The following is a 21,035-nucleotide window of genomic DNA, read 5'->3' as shown; positions in this document are numbered from 1 at the left end:
AAAGTGGGACTCCTATGCTGTCAGAACTGGAAGGTCTTTGTTGAGACAGGCAAGTGGCTGAAGATCCACCCGCCACCATGCTCTGGGATGAGGGCTGGCCCTGGGGAGCACTCTGTCAGCCTTGTCCCTGAGGTGGAGACTGTCCTTGCTCTGTCTCCTTAATAGAAAAGATCTGCTGAACCTTCTCATCCTGACCCTTCATCTCTGAGGTTTCTTTGGGAATGTGCTTTGTCAGGGTGTAAATCCTTGTTGCCAGTGAGCCACTCTGTGCCGGGGACGGGGTGCGGGGGGGACTTTAAGCAGCAGGCATGTGTGGTACGTCTCCTCACAAATTTGGCTGAGCACCCTCCCTCATAAGGAGCCTGCTTGGGAGTCACCTGAGAGCAAAAGCACCTTCGGTTCAGTCACTTACATCCCTCCCTGCTCTCCCAGCCCTCAGGAAAGCAGCCTGACCTCGCTCTGCAGCAAGACAGCAAACGCAACCTCCTCCCCAGGCAGGCAGATTCCCAGATAACCCCCCCCCCCGGCTTTCTGAGGGCAGTGCGGGTGTCAGAGGCATTGTCTCTTTGGAAATTAATTTTCCTGTCGATTTCCTTATTTCTCTTAATTGATGAGGGGCAAGTCTTAGGCGCATTGCCAGCGGCACCAGCCACAGCCTCCCGTAGGTATCAGTAGAGCCAAAAGCACTAGCGCCGAGGGTTGGGGAGTGTAATGAACTCTCAGAGGACTCGTTGCAGCTCAGCCCGTGCTCTAGATTAGCTGAGGAATCATCTGGCCCAGCTATTAACTGTCCCATTTAACATCATAAATTATTAACCTAATTTTGAGGAGGGTTGGTGACGGATCACGCTGATTTTGTCTTGCTTTCCTGCAGCCTCTCGCACAGTCTGCCGGTGTGGGGTAAGCCCCAGGCAGGGCCTGAGGGTCCATGCCTCCAGAGGAGGGGAGAGACAGGGCAGCATAGCCTGGCTGCCTGCATCAGGACCGGCTCTGGCTCTTCTTCCAGCCCAGTGGGGAGCTCAGCCTGAGCCTGAGCAGGGGAATCCCCCAGTAGAAATAGGGAATGTAAGAGCTGCCCCCAGGGAAGAGCAAAGCCACCCGCTCCCCAACAGACTTATACTCACGTGGGTCACATCTGCACCCCCTGTGCGTGGGTGTCCAGGACCTCTTCCCCTTACTGGGTACTAATATGTGCTGCCCACCCTCGGTGGAATCCCTTACCAGTGGCATTTTTCAGCTTGCTTAAACTCTTTAGTTTGTATGGCAAAGGCCTGGGGTCAGGAGGTTTTTATTCCTATGCTTGTTGTAGTCTAGAGCTTGTTCAGAAAGTTTCCTTCCTGGGAAAAGTTTTAAATAAAATAGGGGAGAAAAGTGGATTCTTTGGTATAAAAGTTTTAAACCTTTCAGAGTTTGGGGTTTTTTTCCAGCCAATTGAAGCGTAATGAAAATTTAAGGGATACCATCTTTTCTTTCTCCTTTATCTTTCTTAGAGAAGAGAGATGTGTGCAGGAGGAAGGGGCCAAGAATTGCACTCAAACCATCATTTCTTTTAATTGAGTGGAAAAATTTTGAAATCGTTTGGTCTGTCGAAAAAAACCATACAAACCTGAAGGAGAGCAAGCTCTGAAATCCTTGTAAAACGCCTCTTTCATTCTGGCATCGCAGAAAGGACTTTTTGTTGCCCTGTGAGAGCAGCTGTGCTGCTCGGGGCTGCCTGTCCGTGGTGTGCGAGCGCGTGGCCCTGGGCTGGCCGTGTGTGTGTCCCCAGGCTCTGTCCCACACAGGGGTGGCCTTTGGAAGCCAGTGTAGCCCTCGGGCCCACTCTGCTTCAAGGCTGTACAAGGTTCAGTGGCTGTAGCGCCAAGCCTCAGTGCCACACATCTCCCTGGCTGGAGGTGCTTGGGGTCAGGATCAGCAGGCTGCACTGCTGGTGAAACACAACCCAAAAAACCCCAACACAAGCACAAAGAAGTGGTTTTGGTTATGGTGGGAGCATGGAAAGGTGTCAGAGTCTGTATTAAATTGACAAGAACCTGTACCACTCATCCCTGAGTACCCACCTACTAACCAGAAGTGTGCCTGTAGCTCATCATGTGCTTCCTGCCCCTTTTTCCTTTAGGCAGTGAAAGAGGGAGTCCTGAATTTGCAGACTCTCAGCATTGGTGCTCTCATGCTCCCCTGTCTTGATGTCACATTTTACACACATAGAATAGAGAAGGAAATTGCCTTCGCCAGAGGCCCGAACCTCGTGCACACGCAGTACAGACCCACACAGGACTGATGGCCAGCACATGGATATAAAATACAGCGCCCTGCCATAAAACATGCACTGCTAGTCTATATATTTTGCAATCCCTTTAAAGATTTTTTTTTTCTTTAAACCCCTCACCCCAGCTCCCTCCCCATTCTCCCCCCAAAAAATTATTATAAAGAATTATTGCCATTAGTACGTCTTTCCCAGTGAAAGGAGAAAATCGCCTCATTCATAATTTATACCCTCAATTACTATTAATAAAGAAATATTTCAGCAGAAAATCGCCTGGGAAAATTACACGTAACATTGCATTAACATTCTATTTGAACATTTTCATCACATTTGTTATAGAGTTAATAAGAGGGATATGCTCCCCTGACTTCTTCATGAAATTATGGGCTGCCTATGATAGTTTAATCTTTTAGACTTTATATAATATATTCACTTTACTAATTGAGCTATCCAAGGAGCAGTTAGGGATGTTCTTAAACGTGGAAGACAAAGTAATCACGGCCGTGACTTCCTGACAAGAAGATCTTCTTCCGGAGATGAGAAGCTGCGCGTGTGAGGGGCACGCACATACATGTTTGTGCGCAGACGTGCCACTCCATTAGCCCTTCCCTTAATGTCCTTCCTGCACTTGGAAGTGAGCGTGAATGGAGGGTGGAGGTGGTTTTCTGACTCGTGAAATATTCCCCAAAAGCTGCATTTGTATTTCAGAGCGAAAGGGGGGTCTGGTGAACTTGAGCAAGGTATTGTTTTGGGAATAGTAAATGCCCGGCATGGGGGACTTCTCAGGAGCAGGACTTCATGTAAACAAACCTTTACGTTCAAATTCTCCCCCCCCCCCCCCACAGTCAGGCACAGATCATCTCCAAAACTCTGGGCAAGGAGCTGGACTGGGGTGTACAACCCCTCTTCTGATCTCCCTGGAGCTTTTGCTTCACCAGGCGGTGTGATCAGGGCATGCAGTGCAGAAAGGCTTCCCCCCACCCAGCGTACAAACAAACCCACAGTTGGGCCATAGGCAAGAAGTGAGGTAGGTGTGAGCAGTGAGACATGGGGAGGCACTTGGAAGATGGACACTGCTCTTGTGCACCATGGGCATTGCTCTGGACAATCTGCTTGTCTCCAGAAAACGTGAGCAAAAGGAAAGTCTTGGTAGCTCTCTCTTCTGCTCCTGCACCTGCAGCAACTGGAGCCTTGGTCCAGACTCAGTTGCTCTTGGACCTTTCCTTGCACAGATGCAGCATTGGACACTGAGATTTGATCCTCTCATCCAGTTTGGTAGTTTAACCCAGCTCAGGGTCGCTCTGTGAGACGCCCTTTTCCCGTCCATCTGCACATGAGGGGCCCCTTACTACAAGATGTGATCCAGGCCTTGTGGTTTCAAGCAGGAGGCTTCCCAAGGCAACAGCAGGCAGTGGTTTGCACCAGGTCCATGTGAAAAAGGGCTGCATCATCAGCGTGTCAGAGCTTGCTCACTCATTAAGTCTAAGAGTACATGCAGCCTTGAGCAGATGCAAGGAGGGATCCATCACTGCTGAGCAATAGCCCTGCCATCGGGGATGAGGCAAACCTCTGTTCACTGGCCCTGATGAGGGAGGCTGAGGGAGCACAGGACCAGCTGCTTCGTTTCATATCCACAGGGCACTCATGTCCCCTCTGCATCCACCAGGCACGGACAGGGAAGGGGTTACAGGGCACAAGATGGTACACAGACTCCTAGGTGAGGGTTTTCAGTCACTCCTGAAACCACTCTTGTGATACTCAGCCTCTCCAAACTGGTGACCAATGCTGACAGCAAGCCAAAGGTTTAATGTAAAGTTTTCATGTGTTGGGATTCGTTAGCTGAAACTGTACTTGCACACAGGCAAGAGCTGTCCTGTGTGCAAGGGCAGCCTGGGAACAGCAGAGACTGAGGAAGGTGAGGCACTAACTGTCCACCCTGGAGATGGCCACTGCCTGGTCCTGGGCAGGATGGACCGTGCTGTAAACAGGACAAGACTTGTAAACAGGGCTCCAGCTGGGATAAATTTAGCCCATTGGGGTTGCAGCCCTGGCGCGGCAGGACACGGTGTCAGGGTATTGTCAAGAGGAGTGAGCGAGAAAGAAGCTGAATAAACAAGCACAGCTTGTCCTTTTTTTTTTTTTTCTGTCCCAGCGTTGTTGTTTCAGCCGGACAATTGCCCTGCAGATTGAGAGAACGGGCTGGAGTTCAAGTGAATTTGGCTTCCAGCACCTCCCATTTCACATTGTGTTTTCACATGGGAATGTATCCTGGCATACAGGGGGAAAGCGTCCATACCCGTGTGTGTGGTTAACTCCACGGATGCTCTGCACACACCTTTGGGCTGGCCCACAGGGATACAGGCTGATTTGCATCCCGGGTGAGGCTGAGCAAGTTGGCACTGGCTGTTACGCAGGACTTCACTTTCTCCTCCTGCACAGCCCAGACACCTGTGGGTGTCCAGGAGCACAAGTGCAAGGTGATCTGTGCTCCGTATGTGTCTGTACATGCCTCTGTGGGTAGAGCAGCCCTGGAGATGTCCCTTCGTGGCAGAGGGGACACTGTAGAGGTGAAAGTCTTTGCAGAACTTTAGAAGTGTGGATAAGGACTCCTGAGATCCTTTTCTCTTTTTCTGTCATAGGGTTTGGACAAGTCGCATTCCCTTGACAAAATCATCTGTGATCTCGGGAGCAAAGGGCATGGATGTTCTCTGTCAGTCCTGCTCTGTGAGGACCTAAGTCTTTTCTAAAGGCCGTGTTTAGAGGCAGCCTAATTTTCACATCTTAATTTTATTTTTCTCACATCTCTCTCTGACACGCACATACACATGCACACTTCTATTGGAAAAACGATTTTAATACCCATGGCACATTGTCCTGGTGTGATATAAAATCCAATGACATGTGGCATTTGGAAAAGGTCACTTCCCCCATCAGGATTCATTATCCTACCTCAGCCTGGGAAGCCATGGGGTTGCCCCCTCCTCTGTGGACCCCTTGCCCCCTCCCCAGCTGCAGCAGGCGAGCAGGGAGAGGGGATGAGGCATTGGGTGGCCACGCCACGGACTTTGGCAGTGTCATGGCAGTCCCTGCAGTGAGGGCTGTTGTTTCTCATTTGATGTCCCTGCCCTTCCCAATGCCTTAATTTTCCCCCTGCCACAGAGCAAGAGGAGTTACAGGGATATGCTGTTGGGAAGGCTCTGTGGGGGGCATGGGGGTGGGTTTGGCTTTCGCCTGCCTTCCTCTGCTCGCTGCTCCATCTGTTCCCTTTCAAGTCGGAGCCGGCTTTGCGGTGCCCTTGCTCTGCACGGTTGCGGAAGGGAAACGCTCCCCTTCCCTGTTTCACTTTTGGCTGGGTTGGTTGGGAAGTGCCTGCCCGTGTCGAAGCTCACCACCACTTAGGCAGAACTGAGAAGAGAAAGTGGAGAGGACATGGAAAGCCCAGCTCCTCCAGGTTCCTCACAAAGCGTGGGGATGCTCGCAGCAGGGCAGGAGTGACAAGCTGTCCTGGGGTGCTTACGTTTTTGCCTTTCCTTGGACTCATTTCTGCTCAGTCTTCCCCAAGATCATCTTTATCCAAGTGTATCCACCTCCCCGAGGTGTTTCCAGCCCAACTTGGAGCTGTTCCCTGGATGGCAGAAGGTTGCAGGAGGGTCAGACTTGCTGTGGAGGCTGTCTGGGGGTTTTCGGGGGATGCAGTCCGTTGCAGAGCAGAGCGTGGCTTCTTGCAATGGGCTGTTGCATGGGAAGGGAACTGGGAGCCAGGACTTTTCCACCTTTTCACTAACTGCCTTGGGTCACCTTGGCCAAGTCACAACCCTGTTCCCCACCTGCAGGAGAGGGGAGAGGCAAGGGTGGGTGCATTGAGCATGCAGTGGGCTCAGGGCTGTGGGATGGGCAGGAGGTGGGAAACAGGAGTGGTTTTTCCTGGGGGGGAAAGGGTTATTTTTGCAGCAAGGAGTGGGGTTTAATGCCTGATGAAGATTACTTCTCAGAGTGCTGAGGGTGATGCTGACTGGAGCCCCTTCCTACCTCTAAACACCAATGAGTTATGGGTACCCCAGCCTCTAATTACGCAGTCAGCCCCAAATAGGCTGTGTCTAACGAGGCTGACAGACTAATATCTCAAGAGCCCTTAATGTGTTATCATCTCTTGCTGTATGACCTCATATTTATAACTGCTCTGGTGGGAGGTTGAGAAATGTCCTTCTCTTCCCCCAGCTCCCTCCCCAACTTTCCCCCCCTCCAGAGCAGCAGCTCTTCAGCCTCATCTGTTAGGATCAGGAGGAGAGAGGCGACTTCCCTCCATCCATCATCAGAGGAGTTTGCGCTATTAGAAGATTAAAGACATTTTTTATAATATTTGGAAGAGGCTTTGAAATGTCTCTCAAACGGTGTGATTAATGCCTGCTTAACCCTCGCCTGGCTGGGATGGTGTGGTGGGGAGGTGGGTGCATCCCGGGGCAGGGCTCCCCGGGCACCTCAGTGGCCACCCAGCCGTTGGGCACCCCGAGCCCTGACAAGGTGTGATTCATGAGCGCAGGGCACCTGCAGGAAGCTCCGGCCTCCAGGCAGTTCCTGACACACCGGGGACTTCGTGGTTTCTGAGGCTGCAACGGTTGTCACAGGAGGAAGCGTCACCCGCCCCCTCCCCAGAGCTTACTCAAGAGGCCCCAGGGCTGTGCTGGTCCAGGTCTGCAAGCTGGACCATTCCACACCAGTACTGTGGGTTTCAAGGGAGGGCAGGGAGAGGGGGTGAGCAGCCCGTGCCCATTCCCGGATGACCTGAGCTGGTGGGGTGTTTACTTTCCTCATTTCCCTTTCTTTTTCCTCTGCCGCTCCAGATGAAGTCTCCCAAAAAAAAGCTGTGGGCATTTTAGATGCTCTGGTAGGATCCACCTTCAGAATGCTTCAGCCTTGCTCAGAGTTTGCCATAAAGACCCATGGGGCTAGAATTGGTGTCAGCATTGTCTGGTGCCTGCCAAAGGCCAAATCACTGGTGTTCCCTGACATTGGTTCCCACGGGGGAGTGGAGATTTGGCCTCAGATGGGGGAAGGATGCCCACCTTCTTTGATCACAGGCACAATGTTTCATAATCTCAATTTCTTGTCAATTGATTGCCAGATAGAAGCGACAACCAAAGAGGGCCCCAGGCGTCTGCAACTGCCACTCATCGTATGATTTTAACTCTCCCCCTCTGTAAGTTTGCATTATTTTCTTCTTGTTGTTGTTGTTATCTAAAGAAACCTCCCCTCCCTCCCCCTCCAAAAAGCCTCCTAGAAATCCCAATGCCCTTGTCCATTTAGTATTCAATGTACAAATAGCTGAGAAGGGTTAATGCATGATTAATAGGTGTTTTATTAAAATGGTTAATCTGTCATTATAGAGTCAAAAAGATCAATAGATTTCTTATAATCGTGGCTTAAAATCATCTTTAGCACCATTGCTTATGGGCTTAAGACCCCAAGCAAGATGCTTAGGGGACCTGGGAGTCTCCTGTTAACTCCTTCTAACCCTTCTGTCACCTAAGTGTGACCCTGCAGACGGAGAAAAGCCAACACAGGGCTACATGTACTGTTATGGTTACCATCCACCTTATTATTGATGGGTATTAAAGTTGTCACACCTGAGTGACAGAAAAGGAAAATGGAAACCGGGAGAAACTGGGAATGCAGCTGGATAAATGCTCTTTGTTACAACCATCAGCAGCACCCGAGCGGAGTGAGGCGGGGGCATGGCTGGGCTGTCTCCCATCCATTAGTGCCTCTGTGAAGCAGCAAGCATTGGCCAGGCATTGCCCATCACAGCCTGGCTCCTTCCCTAAGGAGAGCTACCTTCTCACTGTGGTGAGGTGAGGAGATTCCAGCCTTGCATGGAGGTAAAGCCATATGCCTGATGTGAGGCAGGGTGTCAGTGGCCAGGGAGGACCAACCCAGTGCCACCTGAGTCCCCTCCCTGTCCTCAGCCCCAGAGGCTGCTTTCCTGGCAGCTGGATGATGGTGGGTCTGGTTGACCCGACCCCTTTGGGATGCCTGTTCCAAGCTGCTGCTTGATAACTCCAGTGATACCGTGACGAATCCCAGAGATGCTGAGCTGCCAACCCCCAGCGCCAGGTCTCTGCAGGAGGAGGTGCTGTTTAGACAGGTTGACATGGGAGTGTCTGAGCCAGCCCAGGCAGCTGGACTGCAGCCCCTCTCTGTCTCCTCATTGCCTCACAGCATCCTCTCCTCCGCAGCAGAGGAGGGATCCTGAGGTCATGTAGGGGGTCTGTGGTGGAGCCTGGACAGCAGTGCAGAGCGCTGCAAGGGCAGCTGGCATTGGGGAGTGGCTCCTGAGCAATTTTGGGAGCCTTGGTTATGGATGTTGCCTGTGCCACTCATGTAGTGGAGACCCAGACCTGCTGCCTAGTGAGCAGAGCAGATGTTTCTGTGCTGGTACCAGTCCTGGTGGCCTGAAACCCCTCCCTAGTCCTCCATTTCTCCCCCTAGGTGTGTGTGTGCAGGATGGGCAGATTTCTGTGCAGCCTCCAGCACCACAAGCCTGCCCAAGGTTGGAGACTCTCCCTTGGAGGCTGCTGGAAGCTGGCGCTCTCCAATGATTTGGCCATGCAGGGCGCCTCTGCTGCAGCCCCCTTCCCTCACCTCCTCGCCCTGCATGAGGGCTCAGCCCTGATCCCTGCCCAGCCCTGCAGCCTGTGTCACCCAGCTGGCCTCAAACCAGTTGAGGTAAAATAAAGACAAGTTCATCCTGTTACTTTCTCTTCCCTGCCCATCCTGCACTCAGCTGCTTCAAGCTGGCTTGAGTAAGTGCCACCCCACAAAAAATCCCCAGTCTCCCCCATCCAGCTGGCAGGTGTGTGCCTGGCATGGGGATCTCAGCCTGCCAGGAGGGTATCACTGCCTTCACTTTCTATCCCCACCAGTGCCCTGTGTGGGGCTGGGTGGAGATTTTCCAGACCCCCTGAGTCCAGCCCTCTCCATCCCTGCCTCATTGCTTATTTCTGGGCTATTATGTTCGACAGGGAGAATTTGTTTCTGTCCAGAGCAGATCCCCGGACAGTCTCAAACCTCTGAGGATTTATCATCCTGAGCCTTTGTTTGTGGGTCTCCAGGACCCTCTGCCCCACAGCCAAGCCCAGACACTTCTTTGTCTCCTCCGCAGAGCCTGCTGGCCCCCAGGAGCACTGACCCTTCTCTTCCCCCATGGATGTCCAGGCATGCAGGCTTCCCCACACCTGGTCACACACATACCTGCAAAGGCCACTGCTGGGGGCAGGATGCTGCAGTCCCAGCAGCAAGGGACATGTCCTACCTACAGGCTGCGAAGGGAGGTGGCCCAGGGCACGGCGTGCTGGGCTTCCTGCACAGAAATCCCCTGGGATTAGATCATGTTCAGCCCACCTTGGGACTGGTGTGGGGAGCCTAGGCTTGTCCCCCTGCAGCCCCAGAATTGCATCCCTGTTTGCCTCCCTGCTCCACAGCAGCTAAGCAGCTGGGAGGGCTGGGCACAAACGAGGTGGGATCCCCCTTGCCTGTCTTGAGGGCCAGCAGTGATGTACCCTTGTGTCTAGTACAGGTGAAACAGTGGCTGCTACCTGTGCCAAGTGACAGTGGGGGCAACTCTTCATCTAAGCAGATGGTCACCTGCCCTGTGATCAGAGTGGGGAGGATTTGGGGTCACTCTCAAAAGTCTATTAGGACAGAGCTATCAGCTGGCATAGTTAGTGACTGGGGTTGTGTTTCCAAATCACCACTGCTGCTGCTGTGTCATATGGGGACCCTGCTTGTCACCAGCCCCCTGCTCACTGTCATCCTGTAGCAGAGACCACTGCAGCACAGAAAGCTGCTCTGGAGGCTGGTGGAGTGTGACAGAGAAGGAAAGGGGTGCAGGGCTGGTCCACCAAAGCGCCACTGCCACAGCCCCATCCCCTCCCCAGCTGCCCACATTCCTCTGCAGCAGCGCCAGGAAGGGGGGGGGACTAACCTTTGGCATGTTTATTGACACTCCCTGAGTTCATACTGTGACTCTACAATCTTTCCCTGAGATTATTAAGAATTAATTGATCACTTTTATATTCCCCCCGATACCCGGTGCTGTTTCGCGACAGGCGGCAGGAGGAGGGAAGGGAGGCGGGAGGAGGGTGGGGTGTGTGTAAAAAACACACTGATAAATGTTAATTACTCTTTTACAGCCCTTGTCAAATTCCAAAGCAAGTCGTAAATTCATTAAACTCTAACGGATTAAGCACATGCAGCTTATTTAGTCGCCATAAACAAGATCATTTGGATGTTGATTTTCCCCTTTTTATTGCTGCAGCAGAAAAGGGGGAAAATCAGATGAGGAAAGCAGTTGGTGGTTACAAGGGAGTCAGAAAAGTTTGAATTTATTTAATATCTTGTTTTCTTGCTCTGTGGTAGCTCTGTAGCATATCAGTCCTCAGGTTGTGCCTGGGCAGTGTTTTGCCAGGGAGTCTGGCCATCTCAGGAGCCGTGTCCAAGCAGCTGAGTCTGCATGGACAGCCCTGGGATGGAAGGACCACACTGTACAAAGGGTCTACAATGTCCTCTCCATGCACCAGGGCTGCCTTCTTAGTGATGAGGCTCTTAAAGACCTGGATGAGCAGAGATGCAATGCTCAAAGACCTTTTGGTGGTGTCTTTGGCTGGGATGGCTGCTCTGCTCTCCATCCTGCTGGGAGGTCTCCAAGGGTAAGTTGTGTCCAGTGAGGCTCAGTCTGGCCCCTGAGATGCAGGGCTCTGCCCTCAGCCACTCTGCAAGGGATTGTACGGGCTGAGTTAGCGTAAAATCAGCTCTGCTCGTTCTGCGAGGTTTCAGCTCATTTAATGCTGTCCCCAGGGTGCTGACTATGCCCAAGTGAGTGAGATGTGACCTCTACCAAGCTCAACCATGAGAGAGAGGAGACAGGGAAGGGAGCCATGCTAGTGGGGAGGGACAGGGTGCCTTTGGCTGCTCTGAACACAGGAATGTGGCCTGAGGTCTGCCAACCCTCTTGGAGAGCTTGCCATATTCTACTTGTGTGTGTTAATAATCCAGGCTGACCTCCTGAGCTGTGGGAGCGGTAGAAAGAGAATGAGAGGAGGGTCATGAAGATTAATTAATACTCAGGGCTCTAATTACAAGTTTCTTCAACACTGGGCTTCTAATGAGGAACAGGCGCTGAGGCAGCCCTGAGTCCTGCTGCCCCCCCAGCTGGCCCTGCTGAGACATCTCCTGCTGCCTGGTAGGGGTGGTTTTACTGGGAAAGTGATGGGAGTTAGCCCCTGGGCACCAGGATCTCCCACTGCAGCTCTGGGGCTCCAGGCTGTGTGTCCAAGAAGTTGCCACGCTGCTGTGTAACCCCGTCTGTGCCTTGGGCTGAGCGTTAGAGACCTGCTGCCGTCCTTAGCACGCCCAGCTCCCTGCCTTGGTCCAGTGGAACAGGAGGGGCAGGAGATGGCCCAGGGGTCCAGAGATCCTTGATGGGTGTCACAGCCTGGCTCTGTGCAGTGGAGGATGCTCTGCAGGTCCGGTGCTGGCAGGAGCCGTGGCACTGGTGGCAGCTGGTTCTGCTGGTGCTGGTGAACCGTCTCCAGCTGAGCGACTCACAGCCAGCAGTGCTGGCCCTGGGACATGGCTCTGCTTCTCCAGCATCTCCCAGCCTCCAGCAAGGCTGAGCTCACCAGGAGCTGCAGGCAGCCGTGCACTGCAGGCAGCAGAGGGAACTCTAAACACCTCACTGGAGCTCTCTGCCTGGCTGCTGCCAGAAAAATTTCGGGCTTTTGCTTCAGAGCCTTCAGCAGTTCTTCATCTAAAGGAGGTGACCTGGGCACTGGGGGGATAGCTTCCTTCCCATCTTAGCCCATCTCTGAGAAGAGTGCAGGCCCAGAGGGTCTGAGCCATGGGCACGTACCCATCTGCCCCAGCCCTGCTCCCCTCTGCCTCTGCCTCTCGAGGGGCAGAGGGAAGGAGAGGAGCCAGGGGATGCCAGCCTTCAGAGTCCCATTTCCCTCCTGCAGCCCTCGCAGAAGCATCCCTGCCAGCCAGATCCTTCCCTGCTTCCCTGCTGTGCAGAGGTGCCCTCCAGAAATCTCCCTGGGCTTCCAAGTGCAAATGGGGCATCCAGGGGTTAACGGAAGGAGCGTGTCCCATGCTAAGCAGTAGCTAACAGCCACTAGCTAATAACTTTATGGCTTCAAAGCAGGGCATTTATCATGCTGAAGTTTGTTTATGCACTAGTTATATGGCACATTATACCAGCACTGTGTTTGGCTGATAAATTTTCCGTGACAAGCAGGGCTACCAATGGGGACTCACCGAGTCCAAAAGACCAGTAGCTTTTTCCTGAACTCTGCTTTCGGAGATAAGGATGTTTCTTCCCTCTTTTGTTTTGTAAGGAGGAAAGAAAAAATTTTGACAACCTGTAAACTTGAAAAAAAAAGAGAGGGAGAGTTTTGTTTTGGACAAGTTGCCCAGTGCTGTAGTGCCCCAATAGGGGCCAAGGAGAAGGTCCTGGTCCTGGTGAGGACCAGGTGGGCTGTGTTGGCAAGTGATGTTCATGGGCCTGTGCTGGGAGATTTGGGCATGTGCTGAATGGGCACTGACAGGCTCTGGATGTCTCTGGGAATGGCCTATCTCAGTCTCATCTGTGTTCTTGGAGATTATTTTTTTCGTAGAAGTTTAGAAGGCATTCTGGCAGCCCTCTAGTTCTGCCCAGTGTTTCTAAAATGAGCTACAGTCGTAGCATTCTTCACTATTTTGTGGTTGTGTGTGTGTGCGATTTGTTGCTGCTTCGGCAGAGCTGCTGTGTTCCCGTATCCCCTTGCTCTGGGTTCTACTCCTTTAATCCCACTAATAGTAATGACCTTCACATTTCTGGCTTCCTCTATCAGAGGAGCCAAACCCACTTCGCAAACATTAACGAGCTCGGCCTCCCAACTCCGTGCAAACATGATGGGTCAGGATTATTTTTCCTGCTGTGGTGATGGTGAAACCGAAGCATAAAGCAAGGAGCTGGCTGACCTGAACCCACCCAGAGGGGCACCCTTTGCTTAACCAGTAAACCTCACCCTGGTCCAATTTAGACCAACGTAGGCTTTCATCGGTCTCACCTCTGGAGCAAGACCTGGGGCTGACAGGCTGCTGCGTTGCAGTGGGATGAATCCTGATGCCAGGACCTACCTCTGAAGTGCCACCAAGGCAGTTTGTGAATCAGCATCTGTTCCTCCTACTGGGGAGTGGGGCATGTGCTGCTGGGAGTGTTGTGGCGTGCCAGCTCAGCCTGGCTGCTTCCCCGTGGGGCCATGCCCACAGCCACAGTGGGCTTGTCCCTCTGCCCTGCTGCAACAAGCAGAAAGCCCCCACCATGGTCAAGTGTTTGGAGGCCAATGCCCAGGCAGCAGAAATGTGGGGGCTAACCTTCCTGCATGAAACATGTGCATCCTCAGGGTCTCCCCACTGAGGGCATCTTAGTGCCCCTACCTGTGCACACACACAGGTGTGCATAAAGACGGGTTCACTAAGTACATCTCCATCTCCAGCGCTGTGTTGGGATCCATCCATGGCTGCCCATCCAGGTGGGCATCCCCAGAGGTGTAGCCCTCTCCAGCAGTGTACCTCTTGCATCCCCGGCCGTGTACCTGTGCCGGCGTGCGCGGCCGTGGATCTGCATCGGTGGCTGCGTGCAGTGGCCCCTGCAGGCTGTAAATACTGGCAGTGTGGCGGGGAGGTTGAGCGGTTTATGGCTCAAGGTCAGGCCCATGAATCATAAAAAGGTGTCGGAAGGAGCATTAACTCCTAGCCTTCTCTTGGTCTCTGTGTGGTTTCAGGCGGGGCCCCGAAGGCAGTGATTAAAGGGTGCACCTTCCCCTTTCAGTTTTACGGTAAAAGGAAAGCAGTAAATTAGAAGCCCACAGGCCAGGGCAGGCCAGGTCCCGCCAGTGCAACAGCTAAGCGAGTACCTGCCATGCACCCCGAGACCCTGCTGGCACTGCACACCCCCAGCCAGCACAGCCCCCTCACAGCCCCTTCCCACAGCAGCCCCTTTCCGAGGGACAGGATCCGGCCATGTGGTGGGCATGGTGGGGACATCCCTCCATCCTTGCCCAGCTAGAGCTCAGGATGGCTGGGAATGCTCAGCCCTGTTCACCCTGTAGAACAGCAGCACCTCTTGCTCTGCACCTTTTTATGACTCTGGCTATAATTAAGTAATAAAATTTTTTGAATCCAAATAGATATAATTAACGTTTAATGCCCCTGTTTTCTTGCGAATTGTCAGGACTATTAAGAGCTGAGTATTGATTGAAGAGGTGAGGCAGATGTTTCTGCTGCTGAGGTGGGACTGCTGGGACAGAGGCAGAAAGCCCTTATAATGGTCGGGTCCTGCTGCAGATCTGGACCTCAGGATGGCACACTGGGTCTGAAGAGAGCTGGTGCAATGTCCAGCACTGCAGGGTGACCCTGGACAAGGGAAGCAGGGAGGAAGGGATGAAGGTTGCTCATAGGATCCTGCTTTTTTTGCACCACTCAGCTAAATAGCCTCCAGCACCGCAGCCTCGTGGTGAGCACTCATGCGTGGGGCATTGCTGCCAGCATATGCTTCAAACCCGCCATCTCCTGGAGAAGGGCTTTCAGGGACAGAGGTGCGAACACGCCCTGTTCCATCCTCATCCCAGCAACGGTGTCCTCCTGAGCCTGCCCCAGCTCGCAGCTGCCCTGGCACCCCGGCTCGTCCCCACTGCCACCTGCTGGGCTGAAAAGGGGGACATAGGACAGGAAACAACGCCCTCCCCAAGCTGTTGCTGCTGCAGCCAGCCCCGATAAGGCATCGTGTGAAGAGCTGGGCCATTGCCAGACTGATTTCTCCCAGCTCCTGGCAGGGCCAGTGCACACCTGCACCAGGGACACTTCAGGTACTGCAGCCCTTGTGGCCCCGCTTTCCAGCAGGGAGACTGGGGCTGAGCAGAATGAAAAATACAGGCACATGGTGTGCCTGGTCTGGACTGGTCCGGACTGAGCATTGAATGTCTGTGAGGAAGGGAGCCTTGCATTGTGCTGGGAGAGAAAATACTTCTCCTTTCCCTTAAAAAAAAGTGGTTTTCCCCCTGGGGAATGGCATTGCGGAGCCCTGGAATTGACGCGGCTGCCAGAGCTGATGGATGGTGCTGGCCGAGGGAGCAAAGCGGGTCAGCAGAGCAGAAACCAGCAGGCACAAAGAGAGAGCATCCCCGCTAACCAAGGCAGGCGGTGACACCCTGTGCCGGGGCTGGGCCCACAACAGCCCCCTCTCTGTTGGGCTGGAGAGTTGGCACAGCTGGAGTACCTGGGGTGCCATCCTGCGATGCCCCCGGGCTCGCCCCAACTGCACCCGCTGACAAGAAGGGCCTTTCTTCATCTCCTCACAAGCCCTGATTGTTCGGATGCTTCCCCTGCCGCTGCCTTGTGCTTCTGCCCTTCCCGGAGATGGTTCTGGGAGGAAAGGCAGGATCTGCAACATCTGCATGGCCTGAGCTGCTGCAGCTTCAAGGTTTCAAAAGGAGCCAAGACTCCTGGAGTAGGTCTAGAGAGGTTGTCCCAGTCCCCTCAGCAGCTCCAAACCAGGATGTCTCAGTCCCCTCGGCAGCTGTGCTGTGTGGCTGCACAACCCCACAACCCACCCGTATTTCAGTTTCCCCACCAGTGGCTGAGGTCCTGCTTCACCTTTGCAGGTGTGCAGCAAAGAGTGAGTGCGTGCATTTGAGCCAAAGCACTGCCAAGAATTGGGGAGTTGCAGTGCCCACTGCCCAGGGCAGCCTGGCTGTGGGCAGTTGTGCTTCCAGGTCCTGTGCCTCCCCTCCTCGGCACACAGGCTATCTTGCAGCTGAGAAGGGGGAAACTGAAATGTGGAACCCTGGGCTGGTGTGAGTCTTGGAGGACTGCTCCAAGCAGGGACCTGGCCACCTTTTGAGGCTGATGGTAGAGGCAGTGGCTGCAGGCAGAGATCGAAAGACCAGGCAGCTGTGCAAAATCAGCCCAAACATCACTGAAACTTGTGTGCAGTCTCTGCTTCCTCTGAGACATATATAGGCAGCCTCTAGGCGGGAGAGGGGACAGCAGCTTGGAGTGATGCCAGGGGGATGCTGGCTGTTGTGCTGTGACTGGGGCTTACAGACACTCACTCCATCCTTGGAGCCCCTTGCTCTGCCAAGGAGCCCCTTGCTCTGTCTTCTCCCGGAGCCCTGTCCCCGTGGGACTGTGTGTGGGAGGGGAGGATATGTCCCCCTCAAGCATGGGTGGGCAGGCAGGATCAGGAGGAGATCCGAATGAAGGCAGGCCACACTGGGCTGTAGAAAATGAGGGCTCTTTGGATGGCTGTAGTAAAACGGGGTGCAGTGAGCCTTAGGTTTGGTGCCCAGGGCTGCAGGATGCTCCCAGTCTCTCTTGTGGGGTCAGCAGGACCTTCTCCTTCCTTCCACCCAGGCACAAGGAGGAGAAAAAGCTCCTGCCTCAGCTGGGAGGCCATACCTTTTGCCCAGATCCCCTTGGACAGAGGCTCACAGTGCCCTCCAGGGATGCAGAGCTGCATTGTCCCTCCTGCAGCCCGTGGACACTGAGAGGTTCTCCCACAGACACGTGGCGGGAAGGAGCCCAGGTGTCCTGGCTCTGGTCCCATGCTCTGTCTCCAGCCAGAGGACACGCCTGAAGCTGCTGGGCTGAGGGATGTGTCTCTGGAGGGATCTGAATCCCGAACTGTTGTCTTTGCTCTCCAGCAAGCCCAGCTGCTGAGTCCCTCTGCAGCACCGGACTGCTGCTCCAGCAGATGTGAGGAGGAGCAGAAGGAGTGTAGGGAAGGGGCTCAGCTTCAGATCGATTCTGAGCACTACGATAAGAATCTCTTATCGCCCTTGTCATTGTAATGGCTGGGACTGAAATGCTGGGCTGAGTAAGAGCCAGGTTTCTGCATGACTGGAGGTGAGGAGGAGACAGGGAGCAGCAGGGAGGCAGTCATGTCTCTGGGATGAGTGCTTTGAGCACCTGCTTGCTCTCCAGTAATACCCCAAACCATCTCTTTCTTCCCTTCCCAGCCTTGGGGCTGCCCCAGCTCCTTACAAAGAAGAGGAGCTCCCAGTGACACAGGTGAAATGCAGTGAAGGAATGAGTCCAGCACATCCAGACATTGCATGGGGGTAAGGGACACACAGAAGAGCAGCCCAGGGGGCTGAATATTGCCAAGGGAATATTTTCAGGTGTAGAACCAAGATTGAAAGGAAAAACTGGGAAGTTCCTGCTCCCACCTCTGCAGCTACCTCCAGCCTCTTCCCACCTCTCCCTGGGCCAGGGTCAGCTCCAACCCTTCAAGGGATGCAGCACAGGAACAAGACAGGCATCCAGGAGCCAGTGGAGCTGACAGGGATTCAGCAGGAGTTTCCAGGCCTTTGGGAGTTCGCTCTGTTCCCATTGCTGTCCAGAAGCAGTTTTTCCAATGGGTAAGGACAAGGGAGCTGCTAAGTTTACATGCTTTAGACTGGACAGTGGCAGCACAGAGCGCCCTCAGCTGTAAGAGGCTCCCTGGGAGCCCTGAAGCATGTTCTGCCTTTAACCTCTCATGCTTCTCCCCTGCATTTTATTAACAACTGTTGATTGGGATTCCAAGGTCGTCTGGCCTTAGAGAGGCACAGATAAAATCTAAGGCCGCTGCACTCCCCTGTATCTCTGGCCCCACCAATCTCCCTGTCTATCTACAATCTCTCTCCTCCTGCTAAGCTTTCCTCTGGCAGACAAGTCCCAGAAGGTTAAACAGGGTCTTGCAGCAAGGCCACTGCTCTGTCCTCCTCCAACAACCGTACGCTGGGGGACGTGTCAGCTTTCTGCCCTCTTGCCCTGTTCTCCCCTGCAGTGGCTGTGTGGGGTGCCCTGCTGCCAGGTGGGGATGGCCAGGCAGGGGCTGCAGTGCCAAGGAGGGCAGCACTGGTCCAAAAGGCTTGCTGAGGGTCTGCAGCTGCCTGGGAGGTTTTGCTGCTGGCTCCCCACTGTTGGTATAAAAAAACCTCTGCTTGAAAGAACCCATGAGCCCCCTGCACGTGAGTACCATGCCTTTGGGAGCCCCTAGTCAGGGCAAGGTACACCAGTGCATGGCAGAGCTGAGGACTTGCTCAGCAGTGACTCTGTTGGGCCCAGCAGTTTTCTGCTGGAGAGGGTGACTGAGCTATGAACTAATTTTTCCTATCATGGACCAGACCCAGGTTTCATGGCTGCTTGGTACTCAGGGAACTGGTGGGCAGATGTGCTGAATAGCCCATCGCTCTGGAGAGACACCTTGGGACTTGCACATTTAATTCCGGGAGGGAGAGTGTCAAGTCAACTAAAATTGGCCCCACCAGAGGATTTATTCATTTCTCCTTCCCTCTGCCTCCTGACAGGGGCTGTGCTGAGATCCTGTGCCACACAGTCATCTCGCTAAAGCCGAGGGGAGCTTAGTGCTTAAATGGTTTTCATGCTGCAGCGAAGTTTAGTGCTTGTCAACAAGTCCGAGGTCTTGCCAGAGAACCTTGACAAACAGAGCTGTAGGGAGACAAGGAGAGCAGGCATCGGTGCTGGGAAGCAGGGAGCTCATGAACTAGATGCCCAAAGCACCCGCATACATGGGAACATCGGATACCCAGCTCTGTGTATCCACACTAGCAAATTTGGCTGTCCCACGCTCCAGCAAGAGCTGTATTTGGCCCAGCTCTAAGTTTAAACCTCATGGAAAAACCTTCATTAAACCTCACTAATATGGAAAAGCAGAGCTGGCCTGTGGTTTTCCAGCCCTTGCTTTTGTAGGCTCTTGCAGAAATAGATGTACACATATATTTTGTGCTCTGTATTCATCAGGATGCCTTTACTGCCGGGGTGAGCCCGGAGCTGGCGGGGCTGAACGCTGTTGCAGTAACGTGCTGGCTCTGCAGATGGGGATAGCAGAGCTCAGAAAGTAAACCCCGTTCCAGATGCCACTGAAAAAGCTGGTCCTGCCTGAGGAGGGCAAGGAAGACACTCCCATCTCCTCAGGCACCCCAGCCTGCCCTGCTGGGAGGAGAAGACCTTAAAGTATTTTCTTTCCTTTTGGGGAGCTGGATTTTCTGGGTACAAATTTGTTTGAGCATGAGATAGCTCAGTTCAAGCTCTGGGACACACAGCTGGCACGGTGGGGATCTGCAACACACATGGCACAGGTGAGCTGGCAGTGCCAAGGTCTGGAGGCCACTCGTTCTGTGGTTTCCTGGGAAGCCACCCCACGCCTTGGTGGCAGCACGTGAGTTGGTCCCACTGGCACAGCCAGTGTTCCTGTGCTGGTGAGGTCCTCACTTGGTGAAAACTCACACTTCTCCATGGATTAAGCCCTTCATTTTCATGGGAAGTGACAAAGATTTCCTTTCCTCACCCCACTCCTTGGCTTTGTCCTGACATCTGCAGTGACTGCCTTCCTTGGCAGCTCCCCTGCCTGACAGGCAGGGATGACAGGCAGCCTTGTGCACACCCCACACTGTTTTCCCATCACCTGCCATGGGGCCCTTATGTTTTCATTTAGTCAACATAGGGGAAAGCTGTAAAACATATGTCTGCTTCCCAAGGAGAGGGAAAAACATTACTCCAACAGCTTGGTCCAGTTAACGGCTCGGGCTCTTGACTCTGCAGTTGCATTTGCAGCGACTTTGTTTCATGCTCCGCATTAGTTGGCCCCCATCTCTGGCTGAGCCAAGGCGTGCATCTGTGGGGAAGGATATTTGGGGGCAAGGATGCTTGTGGGGAGAAGGATGCCCCCAGGATTTCAGGGAGCAGGGCGGGGCCGTGCTGCCCCCTGAGAGCCGGCAGGCAGGAGCACTTTCCACCCCACCCTTTGCGGGCTCCTCCCAGCACAGCTCCCCATCCATCCCATACATTTACCTAACGCTAATGAGACGTATTGATTGGAATGATGGGATTTGTAAAGGTCGCAGGGTTAAAGTACATAAAACCAGCCTTTCTGGAGCTGCAATATCAGGGCCGATGGGTCTGGTGGGAGAGATTAAAGGCCTTGTGCTGCAAGAATGGAGAGAGCTGACAGCAATTACATTTCAGATGTGTGCATAGTTATAACCCCCCCTCTCCACAGGAGAGGCGACCACGTCCCCACCACTGCAGAGCAGGTCTCCCAACACCCAGCATCTCCCCTTCAAAAGCAAGATTTCAACAGAGCAAATCAGGGAATAAAAGAATGAGAGAAGGGGGGAAAGGGAGACAGAAAGATTGGAGGTCCCATTGGAGAGGTCATGCCCAAACACATCCCTGTGGCTGGAATTCTGCCCCTGTTTTGGGATTCCCAGCTGAGTTGTTGTGGCATCACTGTGCTAAAGTGAACTCTGAAAACATTGTGGTCCCTTTTGTTAGGGCAGGACTCCCACTACTGGTAATGAGATCATCTGGCAGGTCATTAGATCTCTCTGTCCCCTGGGAAGGTTCACACTTGAGGGCTGGAGGAATCCTGATTCCCAGAAGCACAGATGCAGTTGACTGGAGGTTTGCCCCCACTCAGGGTTAACAGGTCTTGTAGTAGGAGGTAAATGGATCTGGACATCACTTTTTCTAGAGGGGTTTCTCAGCCATATCAGGGACACCCAGGATCTCATATCCTCATGCTCTGGGCTGTGCCCACCAAAGGTTTTCCTTAAGCCACAGGGCCAGCCCTGCTCTGATAGAATCATCTCACTCTATCATCCCTCCTTGCAGGCTCCTTTCTGCACCATGTGTTGGGGTTTTGGGCCAAAACAGAGAGGAGCAC

At 53.5% G+C, this 21,035-nt stretch overlaps 1 protein-coding gene across 9 annotated transcripts in view; it reads left to right on the top strand.

Moving 5' to 3' along the window:
- RNF220 (ring finger protein 220) overlaps positions 1-21,035 on the top strand; it is a 218,860-nt gene that overhangs the window by 79,924 nt on the left and 117,901 nt on the right. For 6 of the 9 annotated variants that reach the window (XM_064665409.1, XM_064665403.1, XM_064665404.1 and 3 more), the window contains exon 3: positions 7,389-7,463. The exons of the other annotated variants lie outside the window; for them this stretch is intronic. In XM_064665409.1, coding sequence (XP_064521479.1) covers positions 7,389-7,463 — 75 coding nt within the window. The remainder of the gene's footprint in view (positions 1-7,388; positions 7,464-21,035) is intronic. 9 annotated transcript variants of the gene reach the window in all.

This window comes from Pseudopipra pipra, chromosome 9 (assembly GCF_036250125.1).
Source record: "Pseudopipra pipra isolate bDixPip1 chromosome 9, bDixPip1.hap1, whole genome shotgun sequence".
In the NCBI taxonomy this organism is placed as follows: Eukaryota; Metazoa; Chordata; class Aves; order Passeriformes; family Pipridae; genus Pseudopipra; species Pseudopipra pipra.
Note: the sequence above shows the minus strand (reverse complement) of the source record. Positions and strands in the feature narration are given on the sequence as shown.